This window comes from Phacochoerus africanus, chromosome 11, assembly GCF_016906955.1.
Source record: "Phacochoerus africanus isolate WHEZ1 chromosome 11, ROS_Pafr_v1, whole genome shotgun sequence".
In the NCBI taxonomy this organism is placed as follows: domain Eukaryota; kingdom Metazoa; phylum Chordata; class Mammalia; order Artiodactyla; family Suidae; genus Phacochoerus; species Phacochoerus africanus.
Window position 1 is genome coordinate 126,440,281 of NC_062554.1, and position 27,578 is coordinate 126,467,858.

The 27,578-nt window shown below is 38.7% G+C and overlaps 1 protein-coding gene across 3 annotated transcripts in view; it reads left to right on the forward strand.

Moving 5' to 3' along the window:
- Positions 1-27,578, forward strand: part of HMCN1 (hemicentin 1) — a 497,854-nt gene that overhangs the window by 278,914 nt on the left and 191,362 nt on the right. For all 3 annotated transcript variants that reach the window (XM_047753862.1, XM_047753863.1, XM_047753864.1), the window contains 11 exons: positions 2,189-2,284; positions 4,781-4,975; positions 6,217-6,347; positions 6,498-6,645; positions 8,900-9,026; positions 12,381-12,535; positions 19,078-19,356; positions 20,116-20,397; positions 21,106-21,214; positions 22,481-22,650; positions 23,788-23,942. In XM_047753862.1, coding sequence (XP_047609818.1) covers positions 2,189-2,284; positions 4,781-4,975; positions 6,217-6,347; positions 6,498-6,645; positions 8,900-9,026; positions 12,381-12,535; positions 19,078-19,356; positions 20,116-20,397; positions 21,106-21,214; positions 22,481-22,650; positions 23,788-23,942 — 1,847 coding nt within the window. The remainder of the gene's footprint in view (positions 1-2,188; positions 2,285-4,780; positions 4,976-6,216; positions 6,348-6,497; positions 6,646-8,899; positions 9,027-12,380; positions 12,536-19,077; positions 19,357-20,115; positions 20,398-21,105; positions 21,215-22,480; positions 22,651-23,787; positions 23,943-27,578) is intronic.

Sequence of the window (27,578 nt, forward strand, 5' to 3'; positions counted from 1 at the left end):
CAAAGGTAAGGAAAGAGAAGCAAGTATCATACATAGCCAAGTACTTAATACTTCATACCTGGTATGCTGCAGTTCTCTTTGCATGACTAGGACACTGTTGGAGAGCTTGTCCAGTTCATTCATTCACTCATCAAACTTTATCGACTGCTGATGTTTATGGTTGAATGGAAAAGACAGACATTTATAAAATAATCTTGTAATCAGGAACTGGTTAGTGACCTCATGAAATGGTAGAAATCTGTCTGGTTTTTTTTGTTTGTTTGTTTGCTATTTAGGGCCACACCTGTGGCATATGGAAGTTCCCAGGCTAGGGGTCAAATCTGTAGCCTCCGGCCTACACCACAGCCACAGCAATGCGGTTTCTAAGCCACATCCACGACCTGCACTACAGCTCCTGGCAACACCAGATCCTTAACCCACTGAGCGAGGCCAGGGGTTGAACCCATGTCCTCCTGGATCCTAGTCAGATTCATTAACCGGTGAGCCATGAAGAGAACTCCCTATCTGGGTTTTTAACAGAAAGATTAATAAGGTTTCCTTGGGTTAGGGACACGCCAGTTGGGATTTGAAGAATGAGCAGAAGTGTATTAGGTGACAGTCAAAGGGGTGGTAGGTTGGGGAGAACCTTCCAGGTAAAGGATGAAGAATGTTAAGAGGAGGGAATGTGGTATTTTGCATACACTGGGCTAAAAAAATACTAGTCAATAAAGGCCACTTGGCTGCATTCTAGAGTACATGATGAGTGAATGCGACAAAGTTGGACATATAATTATGGGCCAGATTATCCACAATCTAGGGACCAGAAGAAGGAGTTTAGACTTTATTCTAAGTGTAGTGAAAAGATACAAGCTGGTTATTACTGAGGAAATGATATATCAAATTTGTATTTGAAAATCACTCTTTGGAGGGAGAACTGTTTGACTAGAGACAGAGCAGGAAAGCAGCTAAAGACTATAGAAGGAGCTCAAGCAAACGATGGTGGGAGCTGGACTGAAGGAAAGAAGGGAATGGACTCAAAAATAGAGGAAACTGGGAAAAGGTGACGGATTGGATGTGGGGTGTGAAGGAGATGGAGGTCTCAGGAGTGGTTCCCAGATCTCTTCATGAAATGAGTGGATAGTGAGGCTCTTCCGACAGATGGCATGTGCTGAGGGCACACTGAGGAAAGAACAGGTGTGAAACTTTATCTCACGAAATGAGTGCAAGCAATGACTTCAGTTAGGGAAGCCGCACATGAGTTTTGTGGTTCAGAGAAGATATTCTGAGGGCGCTGTGGGATATGAATCCAGGGGAAAAACATGTTTGAGAGAAGGACCCCAATAAGAAGCCAGCTGGGGAGTTCCCATCCAGGCTCAGCAGTAATGAACCCAACTCGCATCCATGAAGATGTAGGTTCGCTCCCTGGACTTTCTCAGTGGGTTAAGAATCTGGTGTTGGCATGAGCTGTGGTGTAGGTTGCAGATGCAGCTTGGGTCTGCTGTGGCTGTGGCTGTGTGGCTGTGGCAGGACAGGCAGCCGTAGCTCTGATTTGACCCCTAGCCTGGGAACATCTATATGCTATGGGTGGGCCCTAAAAAAATTCAAAAAAGCAGAAGACGACAATTACAATAGTTCTGGCAAGAAAATTTAAGAGAAAGAAGCAGTGACCTTAAGAATAGAGGGGGTGATACAGATAAGTGAACATGTGTGGTACCGTAGGGTTGATTAGATGCAAAGGCCCGAAGTAAACAAGAAAGAAATATGGACTTCCTGTCGTGGCTCAGTGGTTAACAAATCCAACTAGGAACCATGAGGTTGCGGGTTCCATCCCTGGCTTCGATCAGTGGGTTGAGGATCCTATGTTGCCTTGAGCTGTGGTGTAGGTGGCAGACGCAGCTCAGATCCTGCGTGGCTCTGGTGTAGGCCAGTGGCTCCAGCTCCAATTAGACCCCTAGCCTGGGAACCTCCATATGCCATGGTGGGGCTTTAGGAAAAACAAAAAGCCAAAATAAATAAATAAATAAAATAAATAAATAATGAATCTGGCGGGGGGAGAGTTTTGAGTTTTAGAGTCCTGGGTCACATCTTGGTAGAAATATCTGGCATCTAGAAATATGAGTCGTATGTAAAAGAAATGTCGGGGAAGATAGCATCTTTGCCTCAGAATTGTTTGGTATTGCCTGAGATAAAGCATTTTTTTTGCTAATAGAACCACCTACCCTGGAAGCTCTAGACCCTCCTTATGACATTCCATTCCAAGAAAGAGTGGCCAACCAACGCATTGCCTTTCCATGTCCTGTAAAAGGTACGTAATACTTGGACTTACGTGCATTGGCGCAATGTTATATGGTTCCAGAATTCTGTGTTGAATCCCCAATATCATCTTTATAAAATTCTATTTGTCATTCCTTGTTATAACACTTGCACGTAACAGAAACTAATCCCTCTTTCAAATAACATCTCTTTGAATAGATGTTTTCCCTCCCGGGTGTTTTAATTTCCTTCAAGGGAAGGACTTTCCATTCTTTCAACCTTCTCATCTGGTATGTTTTCCAGGTTGTTCAAACTCCTTCCTGTTACTTCTTAGTTCATTCTATTTTGACAAGATTTCTCTTTAAAATATGACAGCTAGGGCTACTCAAAATCATGCATATTTATCTCTATCAGGGATATAAATTAGAGCAATCCCCTTATTTGTTCTAGACACTTCTTTTCTAAAACCCTCTTTCTAGACTTACCTTCTACTGGTAATTCTAGAGCCAGTTTGTAACTTGGCTCTCTTGACTCTTATCCAAACCCCATTCTCTCCCTGAATTGCGGGGTTTTCTACATCACCAAGTTTTAGAACAGGAGGTTGTTACTCCCTCTCCTTCAGAGGATATAAAAGAGGCACTGCCACTATCACCTTATTCTTGATGCCCAATAGGTGGTTAAGAATGTCTTTTCTTTCACTTATCCATTCATCTGCAATAACTCAAAATGACTCTGTAGCAGTTCCGGCAAAGCCCAACCAGTATCTTCTCATAACCTCCCAGAGGGCACCATGGCAGGTACCATTAGTATGCCCACATCTGCCTCTTAGCAGTTGTTCCCAGAGACTGTGCCATTTGATGGTCCTTATGGCTGCCTCTGTTTCTGTAGCAAGATTAGGTATCTCTTAACAGTCTGTCTCTCTCATCAATGATTATTTTCTACCAGCACTGAGAAGACAATAAGTATAAGAAGCTTTTCAGATGTCTAAAGAATTGTCAGTCACTCTTCCCACAGTCAGTGAGGGAGGGAGGCATGGCCTGGAGAAGAATCCTTAGAAAGTCTTAGGTGCAGGTGAGTTCTGTGGTTGCTCATTACTCATGGACCCCTGCCAGGGTCCCTCTTGTACCCACTCTCCACTAAATCCCTGACTCCTACACTGGCCTGGACTTCCCTTTTGCATTTTGAAATACCACCCTTCCCAGTTCCCTGCTTTCACACCTTCCTTTAGAGTATCTCGATGTCTTTTTATCACCTTTGCCATGAATTTCATCTTGACCAGGGTTATTCTACCATTTAAAAATTAAAGATAATGCAGTTTATTTCCTTTGCTCATTCATTTAGTTTTTCGTGTCTTAAATTAAGAAATATTAATTGAGAAGTTTGAGAAGCCCATAAAGGAATGAGTAGGATATAAGGAAATGGTTATAACCCCCTTTTTTTTCCTTGATGACGTGAACAATTGCAGCCCCATCAGTTTTACCTTCTGTCTTCATCAGTCAACGTCTTACTATGAGAACAATGAAATAGGTCAACATTTTGTTTTATTTTTTCCCATAAGTAAAACCTTCATAGTCATTTTTATAATTCCTTAACTTGATTTGAATTTAACCTTAATGACATATTCTGTATGTACCTGCCATTCTTTTGTACTTGTCTTTGATATATGACCATTCTTTAGTATGTTTATGATCCTTTAATATAAGATTATTGACCATGTCAAAAATTATATTCTTTTTATTTATTGTGTTTCTTTTTATTTTTATAGGGATTAAGGAAAGTGTTAAAGTGCTTAGAATAGTGACTGGCTCATTGTTTGCTAAATAAATAATGTTCTTGATATAGAATTAATGTCTATTTTCAGTACATCCTTGTGGCTCCATTATGCATTTTAAGATGGTTTTATCACATTTATTCATGAGTATATAACTTCCATTCACCTTGTCGGTCATAAAGAAATCCAGAAAAGCAATTCTTCTCACTGCTTTTTCAAATTTCTTTACATTATAAAAAGAATTGTTCTATTGCCCTTTGCTTCACAGAGTGGGATTCCTGGAAGATGTGTGACTAGTAGAAGTTCTCCTCTCTGCTATGTCAGCCCTCTTTAAAGTGTGAATCGTGAAGCAGCCTTTTTTTACATCGTTTATGTACTGTGTTTGGTTGAGCAGTCTTCACATTATATTCCTGTGATTTTATCTTATTTTTGCTCTTTATGTTCACCCCATAACTCTCCTGATTACCAGTCCACTTAATTAAGATTGCTCACCTCATCACCATGAACCCATACAAGAAAATGCTTTGCTTTGCCTGCTGTCGTCTGAATGTCTTGATAAAGACCAGAGATCTTTTAAGACTGATCAGGAGTTGGAAGCATTAAATACTACAGTCTCATTAGAATTCCATGCCAACAGCGACATCTTGAAAGTAGTCTAGAACAAGAGGGTGCCTATTATAATCATGACAAATTTTATTTCTCCTCAAGATGGTCAATATCTTACAGTGGTTTTTAATTTTGCTGTAAAATACCACAAAGCTTTAATTTCTTGTTTAGGTACCCCGAAACCAGCTATCAAATGGTTGCGGAATGGCAGAGAGCTGACAGGTGGAGAGCCTGGTATTTCTATATTAGAAAGTGGCACACGGTTGGTTATCGCTTCTGTGACACCGTATGACAATGGGGAGTACATGTGTGTGGCAGCCAACGAAGCTGGAACCACAGAAAGAAAATACAACCTCAAAGTCCATGGTAAGCAAGTATAGGGAAAAATGTTAAAATCAGGAGTTCCCATCGTGGCTCAGTGGTTGACGAATCTGACTAGGAACCATGAGGTTGCGGGTTCGATCCCTGGCCTCGCTCAGTGGGTCGGGGATCCGGCGTTGCCGTGTGCTGTGGTGTAGCTTGCAGATGCAGCTCGGATCCTGCGTTGCTGTGGCTCTGGCGTAGGCCAGCAGCTACAGCTCCTATTAGCTCCTAACCTGGGAACCTCCCTATGCCGTGGGAGCGGTCCTAGAAAAGGAAAAAAAAAAAAAAAAGCTAAAATCATATAATCGAATGTGGTGTTTTCAGATTATTTATATACAAGTTATTCTTTCAGTGTGGTATTATTTAATGTTTATTTGACTAGACATGTTATCAAACAGAAAACTAATGGTCCAACTGCATTTATTGATTGAATTGATTTAAAATTTTGCATTATTTTTTTATTGTGGTCTTACATCATTTAAAAGTCAAATGGTAGAAACATAGTCAAAAGTCTCCTGGTCTGAGCTAAGCCATCTACTTATCCTCCCTATAGGCAAGGAGAGTTGTTCAGGGTGTGTGTCTAGAATATGTATTTTCCCAGGTACATTTTATGCAAATATAAAGACATAGGAATAGATATTAATCCTCTTTTTTTCATTTATAAAAGGGTACACATAGCTTAGGCCATTATACTCATTACTCTGCCCCTTGTCTATTTCATTAAACACTCTATCTTGGGGATTGTTCAGTATGTGTAACTTTCATTTATGCCTCCCTAGCATCCCACCGTATGGTTATACTGTGATTTACTTCGCCTTCTATGAATGATGAACATTTAGTTTGTTACCATTTATTTACTACTTTGAGTCATGCTTCAGTGAAAATCAGTTATATGTGCCATTTTGCATGAGTCAAAGGGTACATGCCTTTTCAGATTTGATGGATCTTGGCTTTCACAAACACTGGGCGGTATATACTCTCATCCATAAAGTGCTGGGTCCCACATGACTTACAATGCTATGCTAGCAGTTTGCATTTTGAGTGGTATATGGAATAAATAGGTTCTCCTAGATTCCAAATGGCCAAGGTGCGTCATTTCATAATAAAGTCTGTGCTTAAATATGACCAGCCTTTCTAGCTGTCGAATATCTCACGGTTTACTTTCTAAAGTCCTTTGCAAAGAAACTTTATGTGTATTTATATTTATTTAAAATGATAGAACTGCAACCCCTATCTTTTTGCAGTTCCTCCAGTAATTAAAGATCAAGAGCAAGTAACAAATGTGTCTGTGTTGGTCAACCAGCTGACCAGTCTCGTTTGTGAAGCTGAAGGTGCCCCATCTCCCATCATTATGTGGTATAAGGATGATATCCAGGTAAATGGAGACATTCCTTCCCTGTGCCTCTGAAGTAAATCATTCAAACGTGACTTCCTTATTAGTAGTAATGTAAACATTTTACTTCACATTTTAATTGTGCGTTTTTATTAGGATTGGAAATAACACTGACCCTTTTGGCCCTAAAAGGTGACTGAAAGCAACACTATTCAGATTGTGAACAATGGGAAGATACTTAAGCTCTTCAAAGCCACTCCAGAGGATGCAGGAAGATATTCCTGCAAAGCAATTAATATTGCAGGCACTTCTCAAAAGTATTTTAACATCAGTGTGCTAGGTAAGGGTTTGTTCTTTTTAAAAACTACAGTTCAGATGCATTCGTTTATGTAGGATAGCACTGATTATATTGAAAAGTAAAGAGATGAAAAATAAATTGGTAGGAGAAATAGTGTTCATTTTATTCTCTGATTTTTGTCTTTAATATTGGTTAATCAGAACCATATGATATAGAAAGTTTGTAAATATCAGTTATTTATTACATAGCAATGTTTATGAGTATGTGGTACTATCTTATACATGAAATAGTAAATTACGATTCTTTTCAGTTTCTCCAGTGAGGTGGACAGGAAATTCTCTGGGCACTAACGGTATAGGATAATGCAGAGTAAGGTTGATTCGTGCTGCTGTCATCTCCTGAAACTTCTAGGTTGTACTTGAGCTAAGAGAGACTTGCAAAGTCACTTTCCCCTGCATCCTAATTAATTCCTATGACTACATTACCTTAGCCTTGATTCTAATTAAGGGAGGAGAATTCTGAGAAGGGGTAGCAGCAGTAAATAAATTGGGATTTAAAATAATTAAATGTTTTCATGCTTATCATAAATTAAACTTATTGTAAATTTCATTGGTGAAAGTATATTGGCTGATGGAAATTTACTTTGTGATAAAATGACTCCCTTTTCAAGATTTTGCTCATCAAAACAGGCATATGATTTTTAAGTCTAGAGAGGAAGTGAGGTCTGGAAATGCTGGTGCATTAAAATTACCATTCATAAACTGATATAACATAAAAATAATCCCTCTCATAAGTCTTCTCAAAGCCTGAAATACTTTGCATTTCCTCTATTGAAATTGCCATTATTATATTTAAGTATAGGCTATAAAAACAAAGTAAGTAATCTTTTCTGTCATTAGTCTTACTGATGTTATGTCTCTTGGCACTCATTTACTCTCATGACTTTGAATTCCATCTGTGTTTTGATGACTCCCACATTTTGAGGTCCAGCTCAGACTTCTTCTCTGAGCTCTCAGGATACATATCTAATCTGCACACTACCCCTGCTTGAATATCTTAGTGGCATAGAGAATAGAAAGTTCTTGAGAAGTGTCTGTTCTGGTCGCCTTTAGTGACCACCATCAGAGTGACCAGCTCCTCCATCCATCCACTTACTTGGCACAGCCTGGCACTCATCATTCCTACCTCCCTCTCCCTGACTCCATAAATCTGCCTACATCCTGTTAAGTCTGCTTCCTAATTCCATGTGAATTATCTGCTCCTTTGTATTTCCACTGTGAAAATATCATTTAGAACTGAATAGTGTAATAGCCTCCAAACTGCTCCGTTTCATCTATCCTTTGCCACTGGAATCCCATCTTTATTCAGAAGCTCATGTGGTCTTGAAATAAACTCCATCCCACCCCTCCCCTGTTGAAACCCTTTAGCGGCTGTTCGCTGCTCTAAAGATGAAAATTCAGCACCTTACCATGATGTCAAGGGAGAAGATTCGAAGGTCCGGGAAGTTTATGGGACCCCTTTAATAGGCTTGATCATTCTGAGAATAAAAACTAGCATAGTCTTTTCACATTATATCTCATATACGGTTTTAGCATAGGAGCCTTTTAAGAGACAAGGCTAATGTATTTCAAGCAGCACTGAGGTGCAGTATGTAGAATTTGAACATTATAAGGTCGACATTGACTGTGTCATTCATTCTCTAAAATGTGTCATGTTGGTAAATACATATATGAGCGTCACTGCTCATTATATTCTAAACTCTTGTAGCACACTGATTTATTTTATTTACTTTTTGTTACTAGTATTATTTTTTATTAGTTATTTCCCCAATACAATTTTTTTTTCTTCTGTACAGCATGGTGACCCAGTTACACATTCATGTACACATTCTGTTTTCTCCCATGACCATGCTCCATCATAAGTGACTAGACATAGTTCCCAGTGCTACACAGCAGGATCTCATTGCCAGTCCATTCCAAAGGCAGTAGTTTGCATCTATTAACCCCAAACTCCCCACCCACCCCACTTCCTTCCCCTTAATACTCTTCAAAATATGTTCTTTATGGCTATAATTCTTCCAGGTAGTTGTCCTACTTTCAGATCTCTCATGAATATATTCCTATATTTAAATTTGACATTTGGGTCCACAGATAGGATATGAAAAGGGATTATTGTATGATATTTTATTTTAATGATAAGAGCTTGTCAAAATATTGGAGAAGTCATTATCTGCTGTTCCTGTCCTCGCTCTTTTTGCTGAGTCATAGATTTTCATGATGAAATGTCTTTGTTCAAGTCCCACCCACCATAATAGGTGCCGGCTCTCCAAGTGAAGTCTCAGCTGTCCTCAATCAGGACATTGCCCTTGAATGCCAGGTCAAAGGCACTCCCTTTCCTGTTATTCACTGGTTCAAAGACGGCAAGTGAGTACCTTTTTAGTATTTGTTGCAAGGAACCAGTGGTTTGGAAATAGATGTGGATTTTCTCCATCTTAATTATCTTACCACACAGTGTTATTAAATAAACATGAAGGAAAAGCAATATTGTTCAGAAATGGTCTCAAGTTTTTGAATTTATGAATTATAAGACGATAAATGCTGAGAATTTATTTATTTATTTTTCATTTTCTTTGCTTTTTTAGGGCCACACTTACCGCATATGGAAGTTCCCAGGCTAGGGGTGAACTCTAATCTGCAGCTGCCAGCCTACACCACAGCCACAGCAAAGCCAGATCTGAGCTGCCTCTGCAACCTTCACCTCAGTTCACAGCAGTGCTGGTTCCTGAACTTACCGAGTGAGGCCAGGGATCAAACCTGCGTCCTCGTGGATACTAATCAGGTTCGTTACTGCTGAGCCACAACGGGAACTCCCTATGCTGAGAATTTATTTTAGAGACATAGAGGAACTCACATTTATTATTTTTTTTCACATTCATTATTTATTAAGTATACACCAAAAGGTATAAAACAAGAAAAATGTAAGATCCAAATACAAGAGATAATTTTATCTCTCTTTTTGGGCAGCTTTTATATATTTATTCATTTTTATTAAAGTATACTTGATTTACAGTGTTGTACCAATTTCCACGTAACTTCCTCTTCCATGCGTGGAACTGTTTGAATTATTAAAAAAGAAAAATTGCTTATGACAGCAATATGAATACTTAAGCTGGTTTAATATATGGGCAAAAATGAACAGCCAAGAAGGGCAGTTAACTGTTTCCCAGACTTCATGTTCAAGGGCTGCTGAGGTTTGCCCACCCTGAGATGGCTGCAATGATTTGTACTATTCATGAGAACTTATTTATCACCGTATGGTCACAGTTTGTGATTAGTGTAATTTCTGAGAGCAGATGTCTAAGGCCTAAAAAGCAAAGAGCAAACATTTGCAGTGTATAAAATAAAGAATTGTAGAAGAACTTTTTACACAACAGTAAGAAAAACAACATAGAAAAATGTGTGGAGGGTATTAATAGACAATTAAAAAGTTATGTGTTTAAGCAGTCAATGTGCTAAACGATGCTTACCTTCAATAATTTGGAGAAGGTAAGCAAAAATAGGGTAATTTTGTTTTTCATAGATAAGTTTGGCAAAAAACAAATGTAGACGTTTGAAAAAGAGCAAGTGTTGGCTTCGAGTGTGGGAAATCAGGATATAGCACTCGGATGGGATACTGTAAATTACTACTCTGAAAGGCAGCTTGTTGATATCTATTAAAATTTAAATGCTCATGTGCTGTAATGGAGCAATTACACTTCCTGTGTCTCGGAGACGGAGGCCAGTCCTCTGTTCCATGGAAAGGCTTACAGGATAATAGTCCCTGAAGTACTACGATGGCAGGAAAGAGAATACGGCTTAAAGCATGACATTGGGAGAATGGGTAGGTGTTATCTGGCATCATTGTATTATGGAACTTTGGGGCAGCAATTGAAAAGAGTAAGATCAGGCTATAGGTAGCACAACAATCTCCATAGCTCTTGTCAAGTAAGAAGAAAAGTAGAACAATAATACAATACCACTTATAGTTATACTGTAAGTGGTATTGTATTATTATTCTACAGCTTTAGAATGTTTGGAAAAACACATGAAAGAACACAGACCAAACTGATAGTGCTAAGAACTCTAGAGAAGAAAACTGACGTCAGGGGTAATAAACCAAGGAGAACTTTTCTTATTATAATGCTTTTTCGTTACCATTTTCATATTACTTATATAATTAACAATTAATGAAAGTTTTAAAGTTACTTAATTTTTGTGTGTGTGTGTGTCTTTTTAGGGCCACACCTGCGGCATATGGAAGTTCCCAGGCTAGGGGTCAAATCAGAGCTGCAGCTGCCAGCCTACACCACAGCCACAGCAATGCCAGATCTGAGCCTCATCTGTGACCTGTACCACAGCTCCTGGCAACGCTGGATCCTTAACCCACTGAGCAAGGCCACGGATAGAACCTGCATCCTCCTGGATCCTAGTTGGGTTTGTTAACCACTGAGCCATGAAGGGAACTCCCAAGTTACTTAAGTTTGAGTAGCATTATCAAGTACTGCACTTCTTTAAACAGTTAAAATGCATCAAAGTAAGGTACTTTATTGTCTTAGCTTTAGAGAACTTAAAACAAAATGTCATACCAAGAAATAGTAAAGGATGCTACCACAGAAGATTAAATGTGTTTCTATTTAATCTTATAGTCTGACTACTGGCTTATTGATATAGCAGTGCATCCAATTAATGATCATGTAACTATGTGTCTGTGAATTTATAAAAACTAGCTATGGGTCTTCTTGAAAGATCAGTGAATTTTAAAGACATGACTCTTAGGATCTCACAGACTTTAATAACCCTGAATTTAAGTATTAAATAAGTTTGCTGCCAAACACAAAGTGAGGATTTCATAGTAGTTAATAAATGACTCTGTATAGTAGAAAAGAATTCCTTGACAAATGAATAGGAGCTGCTTTTGGCATAAATATCTTTCAGTATTTATGATTATAAAAGCATTCATACTTATCACAATATCTACTTTTATGAAAACTTGGCACAATCATTGTCTTAAGTCATAACCATTCATTCAATTGTGACTACTTTTCCAGGTATTATAATATTGGTTTATAAATAATATTGCTTGGCTTGAAGCTCCTATACTCTTAGTTTTTCTTTTCTGAATGAAGGTAGGAATTTTGGCTATGTAAAAACCAAAAAAAGGGGGGGGGGGCAGGGGGGTGGATGAATGAATGAAGTAAAATTTTCTATTAATATTATTCAACCATTTATGTTTGGGAGTTCCTATTGTGGCTCAGTGGTTAATGAACCCAACTAGTATCCATGAGGATGTGGGTTTGATCCTTGGCCTCGCTCAGTGGGTTAAGGATCTAGCGTTGCTGTGAGCTCGTCTGTAGGTCACAGGCAAGGCTCAGATCTTGCATTGCTGTGGCTGTGGTGTAGGCTGGTGCCTATAGCTCCGATTAGACCCCTAGCCCAGGAACCTCCATAAGCCTCGGGTGTGGCCCTAAAGAGCAAAAGACAAAAAATAAATAAATATATAATTTTGAAGGGAAATTTTTCATCTCAAATTGATAATTACCTAACTTTCATTAGTAATTTAATAGTTTCACTCTTCTGAACAAGGGTACTTGATCATAGCATGCTTTTTTGTTAGCTTCATACCAAAAAGTTCAACTTTGTTTCATACTTGTATGTGAATGATTTTGCTGTGACTACTAAGAGAGAAAACATTTAGAAAAATAAAAATGGACCCATGGAATAAAATTGTATTTTTTCTAGGCCTTTATTTTTGGGAGACCCTACTATTGAACTTCTAGACAGTGGACAAGTTTTACATTTAAGGAATGTGCGAAGAAGTGACAAGGGGCGCTACCAGTGTGCTGTGTCTAATGCAGCTGGCAAACAAGCCAAGGACGTAAAACTGACTGTCTACAGTGCGTATGACTTTCTTATGCTTTTTATTGTTCTTATCACTGCTCGTTATATATCGAAAATCAGGGTTTACCCTAATGTTAAACTACTCTTTGATGCGACATTCTTATGCTTTTTATTGTTCTTATCAATTCTCATTATAAATTGAAAATCGGGTTTTACTCTAATGTTAAACTGCTCTTTTATTTGGGGTGCAGTTTACTTTGGAAGAAAGAGCCTGTCTTCCTGTGTTTTAGGCGAGAACATTGCATCCACTTTTAGTGCATTTTGTCACTGTGTGGATTTCTTCAAGGGTCTAGTGATGTCATATGCTCTCTCTTAAGAGGTCACATATTCCCTGACTTGTTTGCGTATGTGTAAATCAAATGTCTATATCTTTAAAGGGTTTAAAAAAAAAAGAAGGAAAAATTCTAAAAAGAGTAGAGATGCATGAAATAGAATGAAGCTGATGATTTGCAAACAACTCAGTCTATTTTCATTGCATCTTGACCTTCTTTCAAACCATGTGATAATATTTGAAAGTTTCAGGTTGTGCTGCTGTTTTCTCTCAGTTAAGTTCCCGGTGGAGATAGGTAGCCCTCATTTCACTAAAATGCTCAATAGCCCCTGAGGAAGATGACCTCCAAAGTCATTTTATTTTTTATGCAAAGAGCCATAGAAAAGCACACCAACATCATGTTGCCAACACAGAGACTCACACAGGAGAAAGAAAGAGAACTCGTTAAGCCAGTCATGCTAGTGGCTCTATTACTGCACTGTCTTTTGCCTTTCTATAGCATGTGACACTCAAAAAGTTTAGGGACCTCAGGAATGTCACTTCTCCACAGGATCTTCCCAATGCACAGCAGAAACTTAATCACTCTCAATTACATTGTCCTAGTTATACGTAATATAGTACAAATCACTGTCTGATCAATTATTGCTTAATGGTGCATGTATTTACTTAGTTGCTGTTTCTCTTCAAGAAAGCTAAACTTAAGAGCAAAGACTTGTTTTGCATATTTTCTACTTTCATGTCTAATATACAGCAGCTCTTGAGAAATATTCACTAAATGCATGAATTGTCTGGTGAGAAACTGTTCGGTATGGTAGCCACCAGCTGCATGAGACTGTTGAGCCTTGGAAATGTGGCTAGATCAAATTGAGACAAGCTCTAAGTATAAAATACGCATCAGATATCCAAGACTTCATAGCAAAATATAATGTGAGATAGCTAAGTGATAATTTTACATCTGAAATGACATTTTAGATATGTTAGACTAAGTGGAATGTATTTTAATAATTTTTAATATGGCTACTAGAAAATTTTAAATTATATATGTTATCTGCATCATATTCTTAGTAGACAGTGATGGTCTGGTCATCAATAAAAAGTTGGGCTTCCGAGGTAAGCAGACTTGGGTTCAGACCCAACTTCTGCTTATCACTAGCTTTGTAGCTTTGGACAAATTGCCTAGCCTTTATGAACTTCAGTTCCCTCAGCTGTAAAACAGGGATAATGATAGCCCCTACTTAATAATAAAGTTGTGAGTATCAAATGCTGGATACTTTACGTGATTGCCCAGCTTATAATTTAGTTTAATAAATATTATTCATTTATTATTATCTACTTAGTAATTTCAGTCTTACAACTTGAAATGTGTATGGAATCCAGCTCAATTTCTATATAACTTCACTGAATTGCAAATGTCCCTTTTTTGTTTGTTTTTTGTCTTTTTTCAGGGCCATACCCTCGGCATATGGAGGTTCCCAGGCTAGGGGTCAAATCGAAGCTATAGCTGCCAGCCCACACCACAGCCACAGCAACGTCAGATCTGAGCTGCGACTGCGATCTACACCACAGCTCATGGCAACGCCGGATCCTTAACCCACTGAGCGAGGCCAGGGATCGAACCCGCAACCTCATGGTTCCTAGTTGGATTCATTTCCACTGCACCACGACAGGAACTCCAAATCTCCCATTTTTAATGTCAGCTGTCTTCAATAAATTCAAATAGCTTTCTTGAATCAAAGAAATTTTATTTAGCGCAAACTTTTAAATCATTTCTGTCTATAAATAGAAGCCTGTGGAAGAAATCAGTCATGAATAGACATGTTCTCCAAAAAAGAGTAATGTTACTGAAAGATTAGCTATGCAGGCATCCAAGTTAAACAAAAGTGTTATTGCTGTCATTGACCTCCTACCAGAACCAGCCTTTTAAACAATAGGTGCAATATTTCCCCTAAGCTTTTGAGTCGTCTTCTCTAAGTTGTATTGTTGCCAAAGTCTGTAATGAATACGTTTTAGTGATTCAGTAAGACTCCTGTTTCCATAGGACTTGGGTTCTTTCAGTGGGATCCTCTTGTTCATTTCGTATGATGCCCTCAGGCACCCGGGAGAGAGGGCTCTGTAATGATTAAACCATCTGAGAATGTCTGAGATGAAAGGCATCGTAACACTGGGAAGTTTTAAGTATTATAATTCAGGAAATACTGCCATTTCCTCTCTAGCAAGCTTGTCTGTACCTCTGAGTGGGTTATCTTCAGCCTATTTTATTTCACTTGTGAAAATGCTTTTATTCCTAAGAATAAATGAAACAGATGCCATCTTTGAGCTAACTGAGGAATATTTATATAGATTTTCAGGTTGAGAACATGGTCCACACTCAGTTGATTCACTCATTTTCTTTATTTACATACTAACATGAGGATGAAGCAGTAGGGTTGCTGCACCTGAGACGCAAAAATGCACATTTTCTCTGAATAAGGAAAGAAGTGGAGACAAAATATGAGTGAAAAATAAAAGAGCTGGAGGAAAAATGGGTTGGGGGGATGAATGTGAAAAGAAAAGAAATAAAGGAGCTCTGAATAGCCTATGAGCAGACTGTGTAAATTCACAGGTAGTAGTTCCGAGGCAAAGATTTTTAACCCGAGGTCCACGGATAAATGTCAGAGCGCCTCTCAAAAGGTGTCGAAGTCTTTGAATTTACATCCATGGTACATTTTAATGTTCAGGGAGTTCATAACATTTTTCTGTGACACCTTTCCTCAAACAAAAGTCAGGTCTTGGAAAAGCATATATGAGTCAAGTTGAAACATGAAGCGAAATTTATTTATCTGGCAAATTTTAACATAGATGGTATGTTGTTCTGCTTTCAATGGGAAGTGTTCTTTGAGTAATGTTTCTCAATTTCATAAATACAAACTTTTTAAATCGACCCTTTTCCGTACAAATGACATTCCCTTGAAAAACATTCATGGAGGGTAAGGGATTGTTTGAACTTATTCAGAAAAGCTGCCTTTTTGAAAAATTGACCATGGATGCTGCTCTCTGTGTTCTTAACTCTTTAAGCAATTCTTTCTATGAAAAGGCTGATCATCTTAAACAAATTCCTTTAGACACAGTTCTATGGCGAGTGCAGTTATTCCTGATTTAATTAAATCACTGTTGATGAGGCTTTCCTTGGTTGGCTAACAAATGATCCACTCAGAAACTTACCTTGATTGTAGCATCATTTAACTTTTTATCTTTGTGAAGAAGTTCTGCTCCATGAAACATTCCATTTGAAATTATCTAATTTTTCTTTTTCTTTGAGTGGGCTGCATTGTGATGAAGGCTTACTCTAGTGCTGTCTAAGAGAATACACTGTATTCTTCCAAAACAGCTATAATGTTACTTAAAAATAAATTTAGTGCTTTGCCATTTAGCTTGAGAACCAAATAATCTACACTTTTAAAATGTTACATTTTAAAGCCCACTTTTCTCTTTGTGTTTTGACATAAGGTGTATGCACTGGTAATCAAAGTAAAATAAAATATCACAGTCTGGTAATATTTATGGCACTTGAAGTGTTGCTGGGATATTTTGTCACTGAAATTTATGGTGAGCTGAGCAACAGTGAGAAGCAATGAGAACACAACATTGGGTATTTGTTGCAACAAATTAACTCTGCCATTGTAGAGTGAAAGAAGCCATAGATGACTTTTCAACAAACTGTATTCCAATAAGACCTAATAAATGCTGAAATTTGAAATTCATATAATTTTTACATATCACAAAATGTTATTGTTATATTGATTTAACAGCTTCTAGTTGTTTAAAAATTCAAAAAACTACATGTGGTTCAGAATTTCCATGCCTAACCTGTGGGCCATAACTGGTTGCCCAGATCTATATAGTAAGCCACCTTTAGAAAAGTTATTACAACATCAAATTCACCTCACCATACAGCCTTACTTCGGAGATATTGCAGGTTCTATTCCGGCCCACCACAATAAATCAAATACTACAATAAAGTGAGTCACACAATTTTTTGGTTTCCCAGTACATATGAAAGTTATGCTTACACTATATTCTAGTCTATTAAGTGTGTAAAAGCATTCCATCTTTTAAAAATGTGCATACCTTAATTTAAAAATACTTTATTGCATAGTTCCTTAGTGTCTCAGTGGATTAAGGATCCAGCATTGCCACTGCTGTGGTGAGGTTCATTCCCTGGCCCAAGAACTTCTGCATGCTGTGGCATGGCTAGAAAATACTTTATAGCTAAAAAGTAGTAACCATTATCTAAGCCTTCAGCAAGTCATAGTACTAACATTAAAATCACTGATAATAGATCTCCACAACAAATATTTAATAATAATGAAAAAGTTTGAAATATTGATAGAAGCACCAAAATGTGACACACAGACACAAAGTGAGTAAAAGCTGTTTGAAAAATAGTGCCAGGAGACTTACTCCAAGCAGGCTTGCCTCAACCCTTCAGTTTGTGAAAAATGCATTACCTGTGAAGCACAATAAAGCAAACACAGTAAAATGAGGTATGCTTGTACAGTGGATCTCGCCTTCATTTATGTATGTGGGCGTGCTTGTCACTGTGAACTAGTTCTAAGAACAGTCATCAGAAGATCAGAAGGAATTCCACTCTGCACCCAGATATTGTTTTCTATGTCTTTTTCCACTAAAAAGAACCAGAGATTCTAAAAGAAATTTCATTAAGTTTAGGGCTAGCGCAGGGAGTACATAAGTTGGGCCTGGAGTATGTCGTAGGACCAGAAACAAGTAGATGATGCGAGTACGTCAAAGGGACAAAGGGCCCGCCAATGCCTTCCGATGGCCCAAACTGGAACAATTGGAGGAAAAAATAAGCAATGTAGGGTTGGATTATACCCAAAGTATAAAATAAGTTTCTGTGAGTCCATATTGATGTAAATCAATACATTGAAGAAGGGAGACAAATCCCCCAAACAGGGGAAGTGGAACAGAAGAGGGCTGTTCCCATCGCAAGGAAGTAGATCCGCGTTCTCCACCTCATACGTATTGGCTGGGAAGAGCGATTCTTCTCCAAAGCAAAGGCAAAGGAGAGTAACTTTACAATGGAGAAACCTAGCAGAATCTACCTACCCCCGGTTATCCAGGTCAGCATCGTCAGGGATGGGTCCTGCTGATAGTGTACCCTTGATTTGACTGATGAGAAGAGCACCCTACCTCCTGATCGTGCTTCCAAAACCCATACTCCTGGGTCCAAGCTTAAGATAGACACTCTATCCTAAAACAAAAGTTTATTTTAAAAATGAAGGCACTTGGGAATTCCCCTTGTGCCTCAGTGGTAACAAACCTGACTCGCATCCTTGAGGACTCCGGTTCGATCCCTGGCCTTGCTCAGTGGGTTAAGGATCCAGCATTGCTGCGATCTGTGGTGTAGCTGGCTGACTCAACTCGGATCCTGCATTGCTATGGCTGTGGTGTAGGATGGCAGCTGCAGCTCTGATTTGACCCCTAGCCTGGGAACTTCCATATGCCACACGTGTGGCCCTAAAAAGCAAAAAATAGAAAATAAAAATGAAGGTGCTCAAATTCAGGTACATGCCATTTGATTTCCTTTAAATCATTGCAACAATAGCACAATCCTGGAATGATTGTGTTCTGAATATGTAACAGGGCTTGAGCCAGTGGGGTTGTTTTTCCGGAAGCATGGCCCTCATGTGTATGAGAGGCCAGGCATGTGGTTGCTGAATTATGGAAGATACACATGTAGCCAATTAGATGAGTAGAGTTGAGTGAATGAACTCTCAGCAGTTCCAAAAAAAAAAAAAAAAGTAGGAAACAAAAGTTAAAGACTCCGCAGCTATTACCAGTAGCTGGTTCTGAAAGCACTTAGGTCTTTTGTATTTTCTGGGGAAGGGGCACGTGGTTGTGGCTCATCTGACATTTTCACTCCCTTGGCTTGATGGCACACTTACCGTATTTACTTTAAGTGGGATTTATTTTGTTGTGCTCCATTTGTTGAACATAATTTTCTTCGTTTCAGGAACGAACTTCAGTGAACCCCTGAAACTCATACTGACTTACTGACTTTCAGCTTTCACTGAAATCCAAAACCCAAAAGGAGGGTGATAAAAATTGTTTTGACAAGATAGGCAAAGAATTGTCAGTAGCCAAATCACAGACTTCCCAATTCTTGAATTCACGTGTACTTTCGTGCCTCAAACATCTCTAGCATTTAAGATTTTGATGCAGCTGCTAAAGCTTAAAGATTTGTTTCTGTTCTGAAATCCTTTGTAGTTCCACCTAGCATTAAAGGAGGAAATGTCACCACAGAAATATCAGCATTGATCAACAGCATAATTAAACTGGAATGTGAAACACGGGGACTTCCGGTGCCTGCTATTACTTGGTATAAGGACGACCAGCCAGTCATATCCAGCTCACAAGCACTTTATATTGATAAAAGACAAATTCTTCATATTCCTCGAGCACAGGTTTCTGATTCAGCAACATATAAGTGTCAAGTCACCAATGTTGCTGGAACTGCTGAAAAATCATTCCATGTGGATGTCTATGGTAAGGAAAAAATGTTTTAATCATGGACTTTTCTGCTTATACTTTCTAACATGCCACCATCCAATCTGTTTACCATGAAATCCTTGGTGGGTTGGGTTCTTTTCAATATGCATGCATAGGAATCAGAAGAATTTGTCCCATAGTTTGGAAATGTATTTTTATTTTATTTATTTTTTCTTTTTAGGGCCATACCTGCGGCATATGGGGGTTCCCAGGCTAAGGGTCAAATTGGAGCTGTAGCCGCTTGTCTATGCCACAGCCACAGCAACGTGGGATCCAAGTCGTGTCTGTGACCCGTACCACAGCTCATGGCAATACCAGATCCCTAACCCACTGATCGAGGCCAGGGATTGAACCTGCATCCTCACAGATACTAGTTACATTCGTTTCTGCTGAGCCATGATGGGAATGCCTGGAAATATATTTTTAAAAGCGAAGGTTAGCAAGATGTGGTCAACCGTTTGCCCAAGGCACTTGGGAATCTAGGCCATTTGATTTTTATGGAGAAGGTAAAGTCGTTGTTAGGACTAAGATCATTCTCTCCAATTTGTCCTTTGTAAGCCAGACACAGCATAGAGTTTACCGCAACATTTGGAGTAGTTGCCAATCGAGTGAACCAAGAAATTCTTTTCTCAGTAGCTTAGGGGGAAATGGACATATAGGAAGTTTCTTCTATTGTCAAACTACGAGAGAAAAAAATCCACTTTATTCCATTAGGATCATAAAGAATTGCCTGAAATGTTACTTTTTTCTTCCTAGTTCCTCCAATGATTGAAGGTGACATGGCTCTGCCTATCAATAAACAAGTGGTCGTGGCTCATTCACTGACACTGGAATGTAAAGCTGCTGGCAACCCTCCTCCAGTTCTCACTTGGTTAAAAGATGGTGTGCCCATGAAAGCCAGTGACCACATCCACATAGAAGCTGGCGGGAAGACCCTGGAAATCACCAGTGCCCTGGAAGTCGATAGGGGGCAGTATACATGCGTGGCTACCAGTGTGGCAGGAGAAAAGGAAATCAAATACGAAGTTGATGTCTTAGGTAAACGAGGGTGCCACCCCACCTGTATCCTCATGTTTATAGCAAAACCTGACTAGTTTATTGCATGCTTATGTGTAGAATAATAAAACAATCTTAGAGAAGGTTTAGTTTATCTGTTCAACACTGGGCTACACATTACCAAGTGTGGATTGTCACCAGCATCCCAAGATCTAACAACCCACATAAACCCTCCACTGATTCTGGGAGGCACCCTTTATAAGTATGTAGATGCCTTTTACGTCTTTGACAATGTCTGGTGGCAGTGAGTGCCCCTGTGGTCTCTTGTCCACTCTGCTAAACAATAGGAAACTTAGTCCGTGGGCCTTGGGAAGTCATTTTGCAACCTTGAGTTTCTGTTTCTTTATAAATTGAAGGCTTTCAAGGCAGGCCCAGTTTTTGAGATCCTCTTTTCTTATTCTTTTGGAAATAAGCAACATAAAATATAATTCAGCTTTATGTTCAAATAGTATCAGTGGCACCATAGTGTTAGATGAACTGAGAAAAATCCACCATGTGTCAAAACTATATTTATTGATCCTGGTAAATAGTAGTTGTAAAATGTGTTACAATACATTTCAAGTCCCCTTCATGTACCAAATTACCATGATGCTTATCAGCCTTCTAAAATGCAACTTGGCATTGCTTAAAGTGTTGCTGTTTTTTTCCTGTATACATTTTTCTGTATGTTACATCCCCGTTGTTTTGTAGTGCCACCAGCTATAGAAGGAGGAGATGAAACATCTTACTTCATTGTGATGGTTAATAACTTACTGGAGCTTGATTGTCAAGTAGCAGGTTCTCCTCCACCAACTATCATGTAAGGGTTTTGGTATGTCTTCTAAATACATCCCACTTCTTTCTTTGAGTGTTTTTTTAGCTACCGTGAAAGAGGTTCTGAGTCATTAAAAAATAATTGTATGCAATTATACTAATTATATCTCTCTTTTAAAGGACATACTCTATATACATGGCAACTTTTGCTTGATATTCATCAGGCCCATAACATCTGCTCAATTAGAGAAATTCATTATATGCTCTCAGTAATTACATTTTCACTTCATAGAAACAGACACGCCATATATGTCAGATCTTCTCTAGGCATTGAAATGTGTAATGAACAACTGAATTTAAAAAAGAAAAATTGACATCTGTACCCACAGTGGGTGGAAGTTCCAGGCCAGGGCTTGAATCTAAGCTGCAGCTGCAACCTATGCTGCTACTGCGGCAACACTGGATCCTTTAACCTACAATGCTGGGCAGGAAATCGAACCTGCACCTTAGCAGCAACCTGAGCCACCTCAGTCAGATTCCTAACCTACTGCACCATGGTGGGAACTCCTGAACAACTGAATTTAAAACAATGTACCGAACATATTAGGGAACTAGAGGAAGTTAACATATATATATGATGACCAATTCTATTTTCTCATTTCTTTATTCCCAAAGCATTTCTTAAATACTTTCATTTCCAAGGTGCTATGGGATATGCAAAGGAATGGATAGTCAACTAACTGTTGGAATAAAGTATGTTCACACATTGTAAAACTAAATGGAAAGTGATAACTCATAAGAAATTAAAAAACTCTAGTGCTATATAATCTTGGGGTTTTCTTTTGCAGATGTTTTAGGATTATGTATGTTTTACTGGTTAATATTATTTAAGCATTTGAAGTGAGTGATATGTAGAGGCATCTGCCTCTTTCTGTAGCCCCACAGTAATAGAAGAATAAGGAGCTCTAAGCATAGTCATTGGGTTCCAGCAGTAGGCCAGCTTCTTTGTTAGGCCACGTTTCCTTTTTCTCTTCCCCATTTAGTTTATTTTATAGAGTGAATAAATGGGAAATTAGGCAGGTGCGCAGGTGAGAATACATATGTATGTGAAAATGTATTATATATACATAAGATACATAAATATATAAATCAAAAAAATAAAAGAATCGAGTTCCTCCATGATAGATAGATAGATAGATGGATGGATAGATAGATAAATTGACTGATTTGGGAACATAGATATTTAAAATATAAATAGGAACATACTTACTTAAAATGTATCTCCAGACTTCATTTTGCCTTATTCCTATAGGTGGCTGAAGGATGGCCAGGTAATTGATGAAAGGGAGGGATTCAAGATTTTACTAAATGGACGCAAACTGATTATTGCCCAGGCTCAAGTGTCAGACACAGGCCTTTATCGGTGCGTGGCAACAAACCCTGCTGGAGACCACAAGAAAGAGTTTGAAGTGACTGTTCATGGTATGCTGAGGAAGGGATGGGAGCAATTCACTGAAAATTAATTTACGCATTGTTTCAGTATTTACTTCAGGTCATAGCTCAGTAATCTGGATACATCTTGAATTGTGGAAACTAATGCGAATTAGATTGCAAATTCGAGTTAAAAAAAAATGGAGATTTTTAAGGCACTTGGCTAACACAGAAGACTTAGCCGAGAAGTACCATGTGAATGAATTGGGACTGAATTTAAATGGTAGGAAGTATGTTCTCCACAGAATGCCAGGGTCTGTGGAATGCGACCAAAGAAGACAGAAGAGGCTGGCAGCAAATTCCAAATAAAGGGGGGTGGGGACCAGCATTCAAAGTTTCATCCAAAACAGGAGGGAGTGTGAATAAAGTCGTTTCCAGAAATGGAGGCTGAGGGTCTGGAGCACATGAGTGCATTCATGGAACTGGCACAACAGGGTTAGAACCATCGGTTTAATGACGGATCCAACTCTCTGCCAGGGTATTATGTGTCCCATGGCTAGCAGACCTTGGGAAGGGAGGGACTGGAATGAGAAACTGGAGAGAGTTTGGAAGCCACAAGCAGAGATTTCTATGAAGATCAACTTCATTTTTGCCAGGCAGACTGGTTTTTTTCCTGCTTTTTCAGTCTTGTGATGGAATACAGCTAACCCTCTTTTTCAGTGTGAATTGCAATGCCTAAGTGAGAGAATCTGGCAGACCCAGCTTACATCAAGTGACCATCCTGGATTTAATCAGCCTTGCTTGGGGCAGAGTAAAGTGATATAAATATGAGCGCTAGAGACCCACCCTGGTTTAATGAGCTAGTTCTAGAAAGATGGAGGATCACAATAAATTGGGAAAACACACCACAAGGTTGCCAGCCATCTGTGGATGTGGACTGCAGCTGCTATACATTTCACTTATTCTTTAGAGAATTAGCGATCCTTAGTTAAGAACTAAGTTATACCTAAAATTGCTAAAAATTGTAAATGAATTACATGGGATGAAATTATTTTATTATGTGTCAAAACAGGCATTTGCCCTTTCCTAAATACAGACTTCAGTGCTTGAGCTCACTGATTATGGTTTTCTTCCATTCTCTCTCCCTCCTTCACTCACTGCCTTTTTTTCTCTTTTTCTTAAATTTAGTACCTCCAACAATCAAATCCTCAGGCCTTTCTGAGAGAACTGTAGTGAAATATAAGCCCATCACCTTGCAGTGCATAGCCAATGGCATTCCAAATCCATCCATTACATGGTTAAAAGATGGCCAGCCGGTCAACACTGCCCAAGGAAATCTCAAAGTAAGTATGAATACTACTTTGCCTAAGATGAGGAAGCTATATAGGGAGCTATCACATTCTCCTTTCTTAATTGTTGATTTTCCTGTTGGACAGATTTTTGCAGGAGGTTTACTAAAACAATATGTGTATTTCTTAGAGTCTTTTAGACTTTAACTTAATATTTTGATTTGAAAAATGGAATTAATTAGAGATGAATTAACTTTGACAGTGATATTGATTTTAACATGGTAGTTGGTCTTATTTCAATTTACAGCTATTTTAACAATTAAAGACTGGTGTCTCACAGATGAACCACTCATCAGTACTAATTCAGAGAATCTAAAAGTATGATTAGCGCTGACTAGGATTAAGGCAAATCTATATCTATATAAACCTAAGTGAAATATGTCTTGAAAGCATAGTTTAGTTTATAAACTTCAAGATCAGAGACTCAGTTTCTATGAATAAGATCACTTCTGTATCTTTCATACTGAGTATAATCCTGGCATATTTCTTGAATTAATAGATATGTAATTTTAAACCCAAGTAATCTGAATGACACATGTAAAATAATTAATAGATTTAGCTACTAAGATCAAGTTAATTGACTCCTACGGGCTTGAACTTTGCTTGAGGTAAGTTTGAATAATGAGAGATGTTTCAAGTTCTTTTCCCAGCAGAAGTGATAGATAGCTGTTCGTTTATTATTCCTATTCCAAATCCAGTGGCACTAGTCCCCTACCTCTGTGCTAACAAAAGATTCAATATGTAGCATTCTGACATAGTGCAGATAGACACCTGTTTACCTGGGAGACAGACATGTGTCATATAATCATACCAAAGTATAATTGCAGACTGTGAGGAGTAATTTTAAGAAACAGCATAGAGAGGTATTATAATGAGGAAAGCCTTTGAGTGTGTGTCTGTTTGCAACCCCTGGAGCTTCTCAAGTGTAAGCTGAACCTGGTCCTCTATTCACAGAGAGCAGAGAAAGACCTAAGAAAGAGTCACAACACCCAGATTTGTAGGGGCACAGTTTTAATCAGCAAGGGAACCTACTTATGAGGCTTATGTTGGGCACCTGCAAGATAAGTAGATCTCCACACCTGCCCGCCAGAATCTTAAAAGTTTACTGCTTTCAGTCACATGTGTTGTCCAGATGGTCTCAACACCACACTTATCTCAAGGCTGTGACCTTGGGCAGCTTGACCTGGCACTGGGAAGACAAGCAGAACGCACATTCCAAGGATGGGGAGAGGGTGAGGGGCCTCCAAATGCCTGGGTCCAGCTCAGGGATCATCCACAAGGTAACATCCTCTCAATGACCTCCCCCAACAGCATGAGGGTGATTTATGGAGAAAGGCTGTGAGCAGAATCGGAAGAATGTTTAGGAATTAAATGGGTGAGTTAATAGAAGAGAGCCGAGTAGACTCTTTCAGAGAAGGTGTGCATACAACTTAAAGTAAAGGGGAGCGTGGCAGGATCTGAAAACAACCAGTGGATTAGGGAACCTGGAGCAAGGGAGAGATGGTACTAAAGGAAACCACAAAATGGGGAGGAAGCAGTTACGTAATGTTAATAATTTCATTTTCACTTTAAAGCAATGGGAGATTTTTGAACAGTTTTAAGAGAAAAGTGCCGTGATCAGGCTTACATTTTTTAGTAGTTATCTAGGCTCCTTTGAAAAATGAATTGAAAGAATCAAGAATAGATATGTGGAAATCAGCTGGACTTATATGCACTTGTTTAGGGGAAAAAAGATAGAATTTGGACTCACGTGCTAGCTGTGGAGATGAGGATACATGGCTATATTTGAGAGTGATTTATTGGCTTTGAGAGTGATTTATTGGCTAAGTCATTACTGCTTAACTATAGATTATTAATGAAAGATGATGGGGGGGGGGGAATGTCAAGGAAAACTAGTAGCAATCTATTTACACAAATGCATAGATAGTGGGGCCATCCAGTGAGAAAGGAGACGTTAGAGGAGGACACATTCGAGGGAGAAGAAACTATGTTTTAAGTTTTATATTTTAGGAGGTTGAGTTGACCTTGAAGTAAACTAGCGTAGACCATTCAATATATGGTTCTGGAGCTCAAAGGATAGCTCTGGCTGAGGATATAGACACATAGATGATATTTGAAACCATGGACATGGATGAGTTAATCCCAGGGCAGAATAAAGAGTGAAAAGAAATTGGAGAGAAAACTGATCTAGTTTAGTCTTAAGAAATTACAGCATTTAAAGGCCATGTGCAAAAGTCCAGAAGTGAATTTAAATATAAGAATGTGCTGTTTAACGTGTTTAAGTACAGTATGGCTGGAGAATACATTAAGTGGGAGTTTTCATAGAGGTGTATGGAGGGGAGATCTTATGGGGTCAGAATGTGGGAAGCCTGGAGGGTCATGCTGAGTGTGGATTTCATTTTGGGCAAAGTGTGGAGCTATGAATGAGCTTTGAAGGAGGGACTGGTAAAAGAATCAAATTTATGTTTTAGACAAATTATTCAGGCAACAGGATGCAAGGTAGATGAACAGTTTGGGAGGTTGGAGACACTGACATATAAAGTAAGGAGCTATTATAATCCCACAGTGGCTGTGAGAATGGAAAGAGAGGATCTGAAAACCACAGAGTGGTATCATTAATAGGAGAGTCAAAGTGAGCTATGAAACTCAAATGACTGGGAGAATAGTGGGTGCCAAGAAACAAGACCAGGAACATGCAATGAGAAGTGGTTTAGACATACGAGGAACCAGTTACAAACTGTGCTTTGCATATGTTAAATTTCATGTGCTAACCTGTCCAGCAGACAGCTGGATGCTCAGAAGAGAAGGTGAGATCAGTGCTGTAAATTTAGGAGTCTGCCCAGGATTCTTCATTGAAGCCGTGGGTTTGGATGAAAACCTTCAGAAAGCCAAGTTTCCTGTTTATGGGACAGGAGGAGGAGGAGGCAGATTCCATAATCTACTAAGAAAGTCAGAGGGATGAGAACTGAGAGAATGCTGTATCTCCACCTCCTGGAGAGGAGAGCCACTGAAGGAGTAAAAGGTTGTAGATAGTCAATGAGAGTATGAGCTCAGTGCCAAGAATGCTGGATGCTGTGCTTGGAAGTTACTAGTAACCTCTGAATAATCAGTTTCAAAAGGAGAACCACTGAATCACCAGTTCCAAAATGGTGGAGGCCAGTTGCAATGCATTTAAAAGGGAAATAAGGAAAACCAGTCTGGAGGAAATTTATCTACATTTCTGTAACTCATGTTTTATAATTATTATTGTTTTTCCAACCCCCATGACTGTTTAATCAAAAAAAGATTGTTGTTTTAAAACTACTTATGAAGTGTTATGTAAGTGAAACAATGTTGTTGTTTTTTTTTTCAAATAGTTTAAATTTTCATCACATACCTCGTAGTTTCACTGCTAAAGTCTTTTATTTAGTGGAGTTTTATGACTGTACCAGCAGACTAGCCCTAGGTAATTTTATTTTGTGTTTCCCAGTGAATAAGAAAAGCTTTACAATCAAAGTAGTCAGTTTCCTCGTGCAGGCTCAAGTGGTCTGGCTCTAATCTATCAAGAGATAATTAGATACTGGCATAAAAATAGAATTTGATATTATAAATTTAGATGAGTTTGTCTGTCTCAGCAACTGTTTCCAAGCC